General features: G+C 45.3%; 1 protein-coding gene across 1 annotated transcript in view; it reads left to right on the top strand.

Annotated features, from left to right (window-relative positions):
* dlgap2a (discs, large (Drosophila) homolog-associated protein 2a) overlaps positions 1-15,331 on the top strand; it is a 184,742-nt gene that overhangs the window by 86,961 nt on the left and 82,450 nt on the right. The window contains exon 4 of the mRNA XM_030116185.1: positions 5,763-5,795. Coding sequence (XP_029972045.1) covers positions 5,763-5,795 — 33 coding nt within the window. The remainder of the gene's footprint in view (positions 1-5,762; positions 5,796-15,331) is intronic.

Raw genomic sequence — 15,331 nt, 5'->3', positions numbered from 1 at the left:
GTAAATGGAGCCTAAAAGAAAACAGCTGGTGTGAACTGGATGAAGAGAAAGAGCGCTGTTATTTGTAAGAACACATCAGCAGACATCAGCCTCATCTCTTTCAAGATATACTGTTTCAAAATACATTATTTGTTGACTGTGTTTCAAATATTGTGCTTTATATGCATTGCAGGTGAAACACACACAGCAGTGCAGGAATCCTCCCACATTCAATTAGCTGATTTAATGATCATGGCGTTAATCGTTTGCTGCTGTGTTCCCGCCTCCTCCTCTCCCACAAGCTGCCCGATCAGAAACAACACCGACCATGATGTGGCCGTTTCAGTCTAATTTATCTCCCACTGCGAGGCTCACTGTAGCATTATCAACACGAGAGACTGTCACACTGGGGCGCGATGGAGAGATGGCTCTCTCCTCCCCGTGGAGGTCTCTCCCCCCGCAGGCCGTCCGGGCTCCCCAGTCATCATTACTTAACCATCCGGAGACCTCTGCAGTAGTAAAAGCCTACTACACAGGGAAATGATGTTGACTCATAAACATACGCGCGCAGACATGACTTACTATAACTGTCAGGAGAGCTAATTGCAGCATTAGTCATCTGCAGTCGACGTGTTCATCGTATAGGACTGAATCTCGTTTGGAGAAATCCTCCGTGCGGCTGCGGTAATCCCCTCAACGCCGGGATGCGTCTCCCTTTGCAGTAAGGCGTGGTTGCCCGGAGGACCAGCGGCCTCGCAGCACTCGCGAGGCCGCCGGGGAACGCGCCGTGACATGTGACGGCTTTTTACTCGCCGCAGAATGACGGCGTTTGTCTGCAGCTGAAGGTCGGGCTCCCGTTCCCCGCGCTCGCGTCGCACCGACCGACCCGCTGTTTCTGCGGCGCTCGGACGCTAAAAGCTTTTTTTTCTTCCAACCGTTTGGCCCGTGCGCCGGCGTTCTCAGGACGTCTTCATCCTCAAACCCCGGCAGCTGGCTGAGTCCCAGACATTTGCTGTTACACACCTGTTGATTCCCTTCTGAAGAGAGAATATTTTGAGTGTCTTTAGCGATGAAGCAAATGAAGGATTTCCAAATTGATGTTCATACATTTAACATTTGCTCCCAACAATTCCTCTTTTACAGCTTTTTTTTTTTTACCATATGCTGAAACTGTCTGACTCATTAACCAATATGTCTCTTCTGATTATGATTACCATAAATTATGTACGACACTCCCAATTATGTAATTTCATGTTTATGTCACCCCTAACTTACAATAATTAGCATGTTATGGTTTTATGATTTGTGTAAAGCATGACAGCTGTTTAAATTTAGCCCAACACGTCTTTTTTCTTTTCATTTTATTCACCTTTATAGATAGAAGTCCCCAATATTATTACCTGAAGGAGCATTGTTTTTTTGTTTTTTTGTCTTTTTTTTGCAATATTTTCCCGTGAGTTTTAGTTGAATAATTACTAATTAAAAATCAAATAGCATGAATTCGTAAGCTTTAAAGGTTCTGTAAAGCTTTTCTTAGTACCTGATAAGCTAGTTTTTACTGTTTGAGGTTAACAAAACTTAACGAAGTAAAGGCATAATGAACTTAATTGAACTAATGACTACAATAAGTAACACAGGCTGCTGTGAAGAGATGAGAGATGCAGGATTTAGGGAATAGATCAGATGATGATATGAACAGTGTCTCCAAGACAGCATTTTTTTTCTGCTCTCAACTTTAATGGAACTTTGAAGATCTTGAAGACAGTTTTATTTGAAACCAGCCCTCTCCAAAGGATGAACCTGAAAACCGATTTCCAATCATGTCAACAGATCTCCTGCATGTGCGTGACGGTTCACAAATATTGACGCCATAAAGTATGATCGGCCGCGCGCATACATTCACACTCGCCAGCTTCTTTCAGTGCGTCTGCAGCATGCTGTGCTCAGGCGTGCGACAGTGCCCTTGTAATTAGCCCCTTAAGAGGCAGGCAGGGCTTCTGCAGCCGGGCTGATGAGTTCCCCTCCACCGCCGCGCTCAGCACAGCGTCTCCTCGGAGAAGTGCTTGATCAGCTCCGGGGGGAGGCCGCCGCGCGCTCGCAGGGTGCACATCTGAAGATGGATGGTGCCAGTCAGGGGGAAGGTAAACTGAAATGGGGAGAGCGTCCACACGGATGAGAGCGGGGGAAGCTTGAAGTGTGATTCGTTCGTATAAATTTGTGAGTGCGTTTATCTGCGGGTTCTGCCGGCTCGTCGGTGTCAGTCAGCGCACATCTGTATGAGCTGTACAATACTGTCTACTTCTCTTTATTGACTGCCTATTGACTCTGCCCCCAATAAACAAGGCTTTATTTGGCCTGTGCCTCACAATCTGTGCTCAGAACAAACAAACACAGCTTACAGGCCGTTCCTCCCGCTAAATCCCGACTCATCGATTAAGCACACCAACTCCCCAAACAAAGTTTTGATACCCTCACACCTGAAGGGCTGCGTCGCGCAGCTTTTACACGCCGTCTCACCTTCCTTTATGTAACCTTACGCGTTTTCTCAGAGTCTCAGTTATTGCGAAAGTAAAAAAGAAAAACAACAAAGACAAAACAAGAACGGCGATGGCGCCAGCTAATTAGCACCTGCATCTCTCACCCATCATCTGACTGGAAGAAAGGGAGAGAAGGTAAGAGAGAGATCAGCCACTGGGGAAGGTGTGAGCAAGCCGCGCCGATATGGAAATGAGGGCTTTAATTATGGATGAATACATTATGAGATCAAGGCTAAGGATTTGCTCCGTGCGTATGTTGTGTTTGGAGACTGACTGATACCGGGGGACGGCGGAGACCCCTGTGGACACCCGTGTTAGTTGACTCACCACCGGCACGAGGTCAGCATCCAGCAAGCTACCTGAGACGATAGCGAGGTTCAGCGGCTTGTATGTTCGGATTTAATGATGCTACAGAGATATTATTGAGCAGCTGGAGCTCCACAGTCCTTGGCCTAATTCTGCAGAAATACAGCAGCGCTATAACTCCGTTTCTCCCTCCAAAGCCTCATATTTCCCTGCTTGCTTTTCACTTTGTCTCTTAACTATTTTCTTCTATTGCTTACAAGGGATGAGTGTGCAGTTGCCTAGGAACCTTTTTTTTTTTTTTCTTCAGTTTCTTGGGTCAAATAAATAAAAATCAATCTATTTGACCAGTAGCCACAGCGCCCGAGGATGAATACCTCAAGCTGCTTTTTTGTGTCTTTAGAAAATTTTATTCAATTATATATTGGATTGCTTTTGCCACTTTTTCATTAGCACAGAAAATATGAAAGATCGTCAGAAGTTAATCACCAAAGTTATTAACTGTGATGCCCTGATTTGTTCTTCCAAGGGACCAATGAAACACTTTAGTTCTGAATGTTTACCTCTTTCCACTTTCTACTGGAGGCCGTCCACCTCGGTGTAGGTCCCGAGACACGCTGTAGAGATTCTATCTCAGAAATCTTCTCTCTTTACCTCATAAGCAAAGTGTGTTTTGTTGACGGCTTCGGACTGGCAGCCACTTTGCACCCTCAATTGAAACGCGAAAGAGAAATTACCCGAGAGCGGCTTCCATACTGTAAGAACGGCCTGACCGGGATCAATATGGACTCCACAGAGGAGAAATTTGAGAGCACTTTAAATTCAAACAGGCAGGACAAACTAATAGAACCAATTGCTTTGACTCAGTGGAATTATACTGTAGGGAGCGAGAAGTAAAAAAGCCTAATTAAACCAGTAAATTCTCTCCAGGCTTTTGCTGTCCGACAATACCCCGGCGGCCCAGTGCTGATCGTGAGTGCTTCAGTCCCACAAACCCCAGCTACCGCCTGCCCAAAATATTGACTTAATAATGCAATGAGAGGAACAGCTGGGTGTCTTTAAGTGCAGGATAACACACACCTGCACTGTGGAGCAAAACTGGATTATAGGACTTAGGCATTCATATACAAACTGTTCAGAACTGCAGGTGTTTTCCCAGAATGCCACATTCCTTTGTTGCAGGTTTGAATCCCCATCTCGCCCTGACCACATGTGGAAGTGTACACCCAAACTGCTCTCATTGGATGGATGGAGCGCCTGGTATGGCAGCCACATCCATGGGTTAAAGAATTTCCCTTCTGGGATTTATAAATTATTTCTGAGAAAAGCAATTTGAGTTAATTGGGTGAGTTGACATCAATTGACTTTTTTTTATTTGTTGTTAGTAGCTTTAGTAACTTCAATTGCCTTCAAGTGAAGGCAAAGTTTATCCTCTACCATGGTAAAAAAATAACCCTTAGAGAGGATACTAAGACTTGGACGCTGCACGTACAAATCAGGACATTTCTGGGTTTCATAGAGGAAGCGTTCTCAGCAGAATTGTTGCTGAATTTCAACCCGAGTGTCGCCACAGCGCCCAGGCATGCAAGAAGTGAGGTGTTATTGTGAAGGGATGACTGCAAGGTTGTGACACTTTACAACCTGGACCAGAATGACAGCAACAACAGCTCCAAAAAAAAAAAATAAATAATTTCTTTCAACGGCTGGCCTGCACCGCCTGTCCTCTGCTGCACTTCACCCATGAGCAAGGTCATCTAAGGGATTGGATGAGGGGAAACGGCAGCATTTAATTGCTCTGAGCATTTACGGACGTGTCTTGTTGGGTCTGGATTCGGAGGATTTAGGGAGCAGAACCATCTAAAAAGCTGTCTGACTGTTTTCAGACAAGGTTGTTTCTGGCTTAATTAAGGCCCTAATTAGCGGTGATGAGATGAAGGAAGGCTTCGGCATGAAATCACAAAATATTTTCAACACGGCTTGTTTCAGCCACTGCCACCGTCAGGGAAGGGAGACCAGCACTGACACACCGCAGCTGTTTTGGGGCCGTCTGCAGAATGCAACGCCCGAGGACATCGCTCCCACTTTCCTCATCACCCCGCTCATTAATGCCCACTGTCTGTCTCTGCTAAACAAACCCATTTGATAATGTTATTTATTTAAAACAGTCTTGGCGGCACTTCTTGGAGGCTGCCTACACTCTCTCCGCTCTTGGGAAAGTCTGTTTCTTCATTAACAGTGATGCTCGTGTATTGATTTTGAGATTTTTTTTAAGGCTTACGCTACAGTGTGGGAGGGTACTGTTGTGTTTGCATGGGAACAACATGGCTTATCAACAAAAGATAAATGGCACCCTATCCTCTCTATTAACTCTAAAGTGCATGCCGCATGTGAAACATGGCACACCCTCCGACAGAAGGACCATTATTAATAGTAAATGATGAATAGTGGTGTCATAAATCAACACCTTTTTTATATATATATATTTGATTTACAATTAGATTGGCAAACAGGTTTGCATGTTCATAGTTTTTTGGTACACTGTATTCGCGGCACATGACAGTGATGAATCAAGGCAATATGATTTTTCTCCCTCTCTGACGCCTGTCTCTGCATCATTTTGTCTTTTTATGCAGCCGCATGTGGCTGATGGTCACATTATGCATGGTGGCTGGGTTCTTATTATGTTGCACATGGGTACCGAACTACAAGGACATTAAGGGCCCGAAAAATGTTCTCTCTCTCTCGCTCCCCTGTTTATTCAGTGTTATCGTTCTTATTTGTTTTTCTACTGGGAGATGCTAGATACCATAACAGTTGTTGACATTTTCATCATCAAGCACCGGCGATGCTCATGTTTCCCCCCGCACTCACATGTTCAGACGCATATCCACATATGTGTTGCCTTTATTAATCTCCTGTTGTCTCTCTTTGGTCCTTGTTTAGAATCACAGTGCACACTGTGTGGTGAACCAGAAGGTGAGTGGGCCTCGCCATCTCCCAAACGTGCTCGTCGTCGTCGTCGTCGTCATCTCCTGGCTTGTTGTTTGCTCTCACCGGAGGGCGGGAGGCTGCACAGGGCGGGCGGGGGGGGGGGGGGGGGGGGGGGATGCTTTGCTAGAAACATGCTGTCCTTCAGTCATCGTCTTGGCAGAGCCAACCATGCGGGGCAGCTTTTAGGTCCCGTGTCAAAGGAAAATATGCTGCTCTTGGCAAGAGCCTCCCGGTTTTTAACCGCAGTCGCTGTTGAACAATCAGAAAAGCAGCCCTGTTGCACGTCTGCGGCGTTCGCATGCGGGATGGGTTGGGTAAACAATCTGTAATTCCAGGAGGCAGCTGTCTTTTTTTTTTTTTTTTTTTGCACGTACGTTTAATGGCATGATTGACAGCATGAAGGCTGGAGGGCGCGTCTCCAGAGAGCTGACTAACCACTAATGCTTCGCTTCACATGTTCCATTTCTACTCATGCTCGTGCAGCATATTGTCATGTGTACATTATGCTCACCACAGATTTAGATCGCCGAAAGCTGCTTGGCATCTTGGATCAAAAGCTCTCTCGTGCTTCTGACACCCTGTTCTCCATGTACAATTGCATACGTCGTGCTCTCCGTTCGGACGACGTGCTGAGGGGAGGGCTCTGCGGTTCAGCTGTGTTTTCTGCTCTTGAGCTTCATCCGAATGTCTGCCGTTGGAAACAAAAGTGACCACAAACGATCTGTGAATCAAACGGCCTCTGTATGCGCGTTGCATTGTGAGGACTGGAAACAAACCGTGGACACGTTAAGTGACAGGCTCAGTGACAGATATATTTCCCTGTGGACTTAACCTTGTCCTAGAGTCGGCCATGTACCTCTAAGCCCAATAAACATTATTCTGCGTCTCAAAAATCAATGGAGCCCTCTCTGCTTTGCTTGATTGGATTAAGACGTAATCAAATCGACCATGATAACTGTGTTCTTGTGACCTTCCCACTGAGACGTGCAGGGAAAGGAGGGGAGCCCCCGGGGGAGAACAGAGAGCGTGTTTCAGCAAGTGTCTGAGGGGGTGCATGCATGTGTGTGTGTGCGTGTGTGTGCATGTGTGTGTGTGAAGCTGGGCACGAGGGAGCACCCGAGGCGCCTCCGCGCTATCGCCACATGTTGCATCAGGCACCGGGACCACAGGGGAAAATGTTGGTGTCCCTGTAATCACAGGGAGACCACCTCTGCTGTGGGCGACGGCGAGAATGAACTCGTGTGAATTTATGTGTGTAAACTTTAACTCTGCTCAGATACTGACTCAAAAACAATGTTTTTCATATCAAGAGCGGATTTCTCTGCTCTGACGGCTCCCTGGAAAATCACCTGTGTGGTTAAAGCCTTGTTTTAAACCTTTCCCTCCCTCCTGCAGTGTTTGCACACCTTTCAGTCAGCTTTGTTTATCTCAAGGGAAGTTGTTTTTCACAAATATAAGATCAAATCTTGTCCGAACAAATAAAAACAAAGAGAAATTGAAAATTATATTGCATCAATTGAGTTTTCATCAGATTAATCGGTTTCAAAATTCTCTTACTCCAGTTTTTATGGGGTTTTTTTCCCCCCTGAAGTGTCCTCACAAATATCCCCCCTTGGATTCGGACATAAATAACATCTGGTTTCCCACACATAACATATGGACGTAACCTTCATCACATGTAGTCACATTTTGATCATTGTCAGAAAGTGATTTTTGGCAAATTGTGGTGATTCTTGATTGTTTCTCTTCATTCTCTTTACTGAAACGAGCTTTTTGTTACTGTGCATCTTCTCCTGCATGGGAACATTCGATGCTGAAGGCGTTGTTGAATATTTTGTGTTGCCTTAGTAACTTACATGCAGGATTAGCCAATGAAATCCCCAAATACCCCAATTATAGCTGCTCCTCGGGTCAGTCGGTGGGATAGATCAGGCTTTAGCTGTGTAATAAATTAGGAAAAGCCATGTAGACAGAATCGGGCGCCAGACGAGACCATACGTTGACATAAGACAGACGACACATCTCTGTGCTGCAGTGTGATGTCTGTAAACACTTCCTGCTGCTGATAGAAAAAAGCAGAGGTGTGAATATTAGCTATTATTGAGCAAGGGCAGGGAGGACATTTTCATAGAGAGGGTGGCCTTAAACATAAACGTTATTGAAAAGCCTCTCACCTCACCTTGACAGGCGCTCCGTGACTTCAGACTCCAAAACTGAAATAGTTGGGAGACGTCTTACCCAGAGCATACGTAATGGCTTTAATGAAAATCCAAAGAAGCATCGCCAAGGCCTAGCGTACAGTGTCAAGCTCATTTAGCATTAGCGATGCGGGGACGGAGGAACCACGTCTGTTTTTAAAGTTAAAATGAGAGTCTTGTCCTTCAGCTGGTGCATGACAGCTTCACTCACTGGCAGGGAGTTTGTGCTTGGTCATTAACCGGACCTTCACGGAGACCCTGAACTTCACAAACTCAGAGAGAGAGAGAGAGAGAGCGCAGAGAGAAGTAATGGGTGTGGGAAGCATCAGAGAGACGAGGCGAGGAAAAGTTTAGGGTGAGTGTGTGCAATCGTGTCTGGAAGAAATTGTGCTTTATTCTTCTAATTAGCCAGTTTTAATGAGAAATGTAATTGTCGGCTGGATTGCGCTCATTGAAAACGCTTATACCATCTCATTTGGATGTGATTGGATAAATGTGGGCATGTGAAGCAGAAAACTTTTCCGCTGCCGATTTGGGCGAGCAGCTCCACATGTCTCTGGTGCCTCGCGCCGTTATTCACTAACTTATGACCTTGATCTCACGTCATCTCGGCGTGACTTTGACACCAGAATTTCCCGTATTTGCTGCTGCAAAGCAACAGAGGATGTAATTCCTGTGGGAAAGTGCTTGACTTATGGATAAAATCTCAGCAGAGTAATGCCTCATCTCTCTCAACTGCAGCAGGAGTGTCAATTATAGGGTCCTTGGGTCAAAACCAGCCTACAAGATTTACACATTTTGTTAAAATTGTCGCCAATTATCACAAAAAAAATGAACAACCTATTTGATAACCCTAAACCCATAATCTTCCTCCATCCACATGTTAAAAACTGTAAACGGTCTGCCGTTGTGCAGCGACTCCACAGATCCCGCCGTCGTTTCCCCCAGAGAGTGAAGTGCATGGTGCGGTTGAAGGTAATAACATTACATCCTAATGCATATTCCATCTCTTCCCAGAAACTCTGGCCTACCTTCAATTGAATCGCATGGATTTTTAATTTTCTGAAAAAAACCATTTGCATTGCATGTTGGCTAGACAATGAGACGCACCGCGAGCCAGACCGCCGGCCAAGGTCAGTGGCTAATATGGAAGAGGCCCGTTGTCAGGTGTGAGTGGAGTACTGATGCTGCGCATTATGCGATGCAGGCGATCGCGGCGCATGGCTTTATTCATGCACGTTATGACTGGAGGAACTCTGATGAATGCAAAACACGGCCTAAAAGGAAGGTTTTTCTTTTGGTCTGGAATGGACGAGGCTCAGTCTTGTAAACTAGTGTCCTTTGCAGTGAAGGCTTTAGAGGTGTTGTGCTGGACTGCAGCTTTTGAACAGCCATTATTATGTCATGTTTTCCTCAAATACACCCTTCACTGATCCCATTTCTGGTCTACAACCACTATATTATAAGATCATCAGCTGTTGTGCAGCTATAGACTGGTAACTCTGACCTGAGGGCCATCCTCCATGAAGATTAGGATGAAACGCCTCAGCAGACAATAAGTCGACCCATTAACAGCATGAAACGACGATGTAAAGCTTTAATTGACGCTCACGGCCACAACTAGTGGAGACATAGACTTATTTTGTTCTGGTATACCCACACTGTTGCTGGATTTTGTTTTAATGAAGTGTTTGACATGAGAAAATCTCCATTGCATTCCTACACCTATAGGTTATCACCATATCTGGCTAAACTGAGCGAAAGCTACCAGACTGAGATAAATGGTTGTACTGACACAATCATAATGCTGTCAGTCACTGCTCAGGTTAGTTTCTGTTCTGTATATTTAAAAACACCAACAGCTCAGCATTTTATATAGAAACCTCAAACGGCTGCATTTTCGGGTTTTATTGCACCAGTTGGCCTATTTGTAGACCTTTGGCCTTCAGCTCGACGAGCCACGTCTCACAGCTCGGATCTTAACCGGCCTCTGCCAGCAGATCTGGCCGCGCTCCACGCACCATACTGCACACACACAGGAAGCCAAGCCGCCCGACAGCCAACGGCGCAAACGTTGAGTTGCAGTGCCGCTCCGAGCCCGGGGAGGCCAACGCAACATGTCAGCAGCTTAGTGTAAGGGAGGGTGGCGAAGCAGCGGCTTTCTGACAGCAACAGCCACGTGAGGGAGAAAAAAACGGGGCAAACGGGGAAAATTAAAATATATATATAACTATATAACATCTGATGGCTTCCTGCCGTTGACCAGCGAAGGAGGATTTAGAAAACACGCTATTCAAAGTGCAAGCGTTTTTTTCTTCCCTTCACCAGTCGCCAAAGGAAAGTGCAGCAGGCAGTCGATCCACTGAGCTTATCTCCACCAACCAAAGTTGCCCCCTCTGCCTGCTCGGGCCCCCGTCCTCTTTTGAGTTGCGGCGACGCTGAGGATTACAAAAAACACCACTTATTGTCACTCAGCACACTTTTCTGACACCATTCTCCCCGTGCTTTGCTTTTTCTGCACTTGCTGCTGCTCCGTCATTTAAAACGAGTTTATATTTGCTTTTTGCTGCTTGCCTTTAACCTCGCCATCGTCCTACTTCTAATATTGTTACTGCTTGGATTACTGCTGCTAATAACACGGTTACTTCTACTACTGATGCTTTAACTAGTTTTTATGACTCCTGGAAAAATCATGCACAATCTTATCAGTCCATAATCATGATGGAGGGTGCAGGGGAAAGTCGTGGCAGGCTGCCTCAGATCTCACATGCCATTTAATCCGGCTCCAGTGTGAGTTCAGGCATGACAAATGTTGGGTGGGATGCATGAGATCTGGAGATTGAAATGGAACACCTCTCTCCCTCTCTCATACTCTGCTGCCATCGATCCGTCAGCCTGAGTCTCCGCGAATGGCGAAAATCAGTGGCTGTAGTAATGAGAAGGCGAAGATACAGACACCTCGCTGGTGAGAGGCGCTGAGAGAGAGGCCCTCAGCTGAATTTTGTAGAAGCTGAAATCAGAAGTACTTGCAGGGCTCACTCCGCCGCTATCAGTATTTTGTCTCTGCAATCTTTCATGAGAAACCACAGCACCCCCAATCAGACTGCAGGTGTGTTTGTGTGGTGAGTGTGTGTCCCATGTGAGCAGCTGTCCGGGTTCTGGCTGCAGGGAAGCACATACAGAGCAGCTTTGCTCACCTAATCCTGCGATAGCGGAGGGGAAATCTTGACATCACTCCGGGCTAAAGACTGATGAGCGGAGCTGCACCGAGGAAAGTTCCTCCCAACTCTTCGGGGGAATGTTTTTCTGTGAGCTGTTTTGTGATAGCTCTAGCGACAAAACATATTCAAAAAAAAAATCCCAGTTTTTTTTGTGCAATAAATTAAATCGCAAATGAATGTATCTTTAAATATTTGTTTCCTGTTTTCTCACAAGCATCAGTATCAGAAGCAGAATGAATCCAATGAAGTTGTGCAACGGTTGGTTTTAATTCAAGCATAATTTGATATTCGTCTCTTGAGGCGATAACAACAGCAGCGAACCGTCCCCCTGCAAATGGCATTATAAAGAAGGTGTGTGAAAGCCGTGGCCTGACTTGACCGGGATGCGTGCCATCACACTGTCTGTCCATGACGTCTTTTTAATGCCCAGTTGACGCCTGTTGGCAGATTCCAACTGTTTGATCATCACAAGCAGCTGTGAGAACGGATATGCTGCAAAATCCCCACTGTTTGGCTTCCAGTGCTTTTTTTCTCTTTTTTCAATATAAAACTTGATAAAACTACCAGATGTTCCACATTGAATATGTCTTGCACCAACTTCGACTGACACCCAACCTTGACTGAAGGAATAAAATCTCTAAAATTCGTCCGCAAAATGTCGACTAATTTCTTTATCATTCAATGTTTAAAAAAAAAAAAATGAAAAGAAAAAAAAAGTCTTAGTCAGAACATCAAAATATGCCCAAGCTGTGAAGATGAAATACATCTAACAAGGTTTGACAGTTTGAAATGGCAACGAGTCGTCATCACCATCAAAGTCTTTTTTGCCGAATGGCCTGAAACATCTGGCGCCGGGCTGGGCGGGTTCACAGGAAACGTTCACCCCGTGATTGAAGCCCCATTGATGGCATTTCTCAATCCGACTTCAAGGTTGTCTTCCACCGCACGTCGGGGAAGTCGTTAAGATTCAAAGAGGCGAAAGCTGAAAAGTTGTTTGGTGCCACATGCAGAGAGCACTGGTAAAATCACCTAATTAGTCCTAATTGGCAGCCTCCACATACACAAAATGCCTCTGGTTGCCAGTCAGGGAGAAAAGCATCCAGACGACAGTGGAAGCCCTGATGAGCGTCATTCACTGGAACGCGTGGCGTGACGCCTCTTCCACGCTTTGGGCTCAGGGATGGGTAGAGCTGGGATATGCAGATGAGTTACCGGTTGTTTAGATATACTGTTTTTACTGTGGCTGTGATTTTAACTGATAAAGTGTAGTACAGTCGGTGAACATGTTTTTCAGTGCAGATTCGTCATATTGGACGATGACCCATTTTGTTTTTGGAATAGGTCTTTACACAATTAAATAAATCATAACTCTAAACCGGCTTTTTACATGGTTTTGTATTATCCTCTAGGGTTCAGATGGAGAAAGGTCACAGCTAAAGAGCTGTGTTGTGGCCCAAAGTGAAGTGTTTTAGTAGGAAAAGCCACATTTCGAACAGAAAATCATCCCGGATCGTAATTATACATCTGCTGTTAGAACACCAGTTGAAAATCCACGAAGTCGTGGTTATTCTCTTGCCTCGATGGAAGCGGATGCACCGGAGGTGAACCGGTGTCAGCCTAAAACGATGACAGCAGAAGGTCACCAGTTTTAGTTTGTCTTCACACTTATTAGGTTTAGTACAACCCTGTGTTAATGTGTAAACACAACGTCCATGTAAAACGCGCGTGTGTTTTCTTGGATACTCTTCCAAAAACCTCCACATGTTAAGATCAATAGATAACCATGAACGTGTGTGTGGTTGTGTGGCTCGTTCTGTGTTTCTCTGCAGCAGAATGGCGGCCTGTCCGGATATTGTTCCATTTCTTTGCATACAGTCAGCTGGGATTGGCTTCAGTGACCTTTAATTTGATAAAGCATTATACAAATTGGTTTCTGGTAAATTCTTAGCTGGTTGAAACTCTCTCGCGATAACCCAGTGTTAATTACTTTGCATTAATCCCGACACAGCATTGTGGAATATATGAAAGGTCGGTCAAAGAATATTAATGAACATACTTGCATTGTTCTTTTTTTTTTTTTTTTTTGCAACAATCTAGTTGAAAAATCTCTAAAGCGAAATTCAAACATGAATATGAACAAATCTTGGTCTTAGTTTGCTTTTATTGGAAATTTAGCAGAACATAAACTGTTTTCAGCCTTTGTGTTAGCAGCACATCAGCCAGCCTCTCTCACAAATCAGTATGCACGGATGTGAGACTGTAAAGGTGCTTATGGTATACCGACAGCGTGCGTTCAGTCCATTATGTTAATAGGAGCTAATAAAAGATTCCCACAAAGACAGGACAATGACGTGGATCTAGTTAATACTACCCATATGAAGGTGTTTAATCCAAACATTGCAAAACTAGAGTACAGGGTCAAATTCACTCAGAGTGCTAATTGACCGTTAACATTTCAATTCAGGAAGGTAAATTATCTTAAATGAGACCAGACCTTCATGATTGTGATACTTCTCCAGCTGTCTGTCTGACGCTCTCAGTCTGTTTCCCCCTGATTGTTCTCTTCCACTTAACCTAGTTCCGGCCATTTCAGTGGTTTACCGTAACGCTGCGATTAAAACCTGCCAGTTGGTGCAGATGAAGATGTAAGTTCGGCGTTTTGCAGTTGTTCCGGTCCGTGCTCACGCCTCCTGCTGCCCCTCTGTCAGCTTCAGCTACGGCAGGATTTCTTCCTTTATTTTCCACCGACGCTTCTTGCTTTAAGTGCATTTCACACCGCACAGGGCATTTGAAGCATTTACATTGAATTTTTATGAGATTTTGTGAGCTTGAATGTTTATGTTTTTTTTTTGGAATAATTGTCAGTGAGGCATGGAATTCCGCTTTGGCAGCGATTGTCGGCATTTGCCACATTGCTTTCAAAATAAGCCACTAAGCATGATTCAAAAAAACCACAGGTGCCTTTTTAGCTCCAACTTGTAAAGTGTGTAAAGCAGCTCCCGTGTGTGGTTGACTTCACACTCCACACACACTGCACCAAAGTGGGAGTGTTGCGTTGAACACACCACAGCATCGCACTGTACTCAATCCCGACACAGCTGACCTGGAAAATGGGCAGATGTGGAAACACACTGAACTCTGCAATTCAGTGGTCTCTGAACCAAGATGAGCAATCATGACTATATCTGTCATTTTAGCTTCAAATCTGTGAGAAAAACAGTGTGTACAAACCAGGAGAAGGGATTGCGATCGCCAAAAATCTGCATTAATCAACCATGCTGAATTTATCCTGCCATGAACCTACCTGTACTGAACAAATCCTTAAAAGCTAATATTAAAATTGCACAAATCCCTTTTTCCTTTTCTTAATGTTAATGTGTCCACTGCTTCACACTGAGGTCTTCTCCCGGCGGCCACTTCCTCTTTCTACAGACTTCCTTATTATAAAACCTGAACCTGGCCTCTGGGAGCCTCTGACTATCTCTCTCCTTCGCCACCTCTTTCTCTCTACCCCCCCTCCTTTATTCTCTTTAAACACACACACACACACAGAGCCAAAGGTGGGAATTTCTCTCCGGTTTGTTCCACCCACCCAGGCATGAACTCGTCACATTCTTCCAGCAGCAAGAACCAATTACTGTAATAAGACTCATAAAATTCCCCCGCCGAAGCACCAATGTCATCATTTCACATCATTTTCTGCCGGCCGTTTCTCTCGTTTCTCGGACAACGTTTGTGATCAAGGTCCCCGTGTGCGCGGCGCCCCAAAGAAATTAATCACTCGGGCTCTCTGGAGCGACGGCACCTCGGAGATGCTCGCGATTACCCGACACCGCAAACTCACCGTATTTAAGGCCTGCACGGGTTTTTGATTTTAATCACAGTTTATTGCCGCACTTTTATTCATGGAGTCTCTGCGGTCGCGCCGCTTGGCCAGCCACGCGTCAGACAGGGCCAGAGATATCGGATGATGCACTTGGGGCCCCCGCTACTGAATCGCAAGCACCCTGTTGCTATGTATAGGCCGAGTACTCAAAAGAATGGATCGGGAGCGAGTACAAGACTGATGGCTTCTGTCAGGCAGCAGCATGGGTGACTCATG

This window comes from Salarias fasciatus, chromosome 19 (genome assembly GCF_902148845.1).
Source record: "Salarias fasciatus chromosome 19, fSalaFa1.1, whole genome shotgun sequence".
NCBI classification, from domain to species: Eukaryota; Metazoa; Chordata; class Actinopteri; order Blenniiformes; family Blenniidae; genus Salarias; species Salarias fasciatus.
The sequence above is the reverse complement of the archived record's forward strand: the minus strand, read 5'-3'. Positions and strand labels throughout refer to the sequence as shown.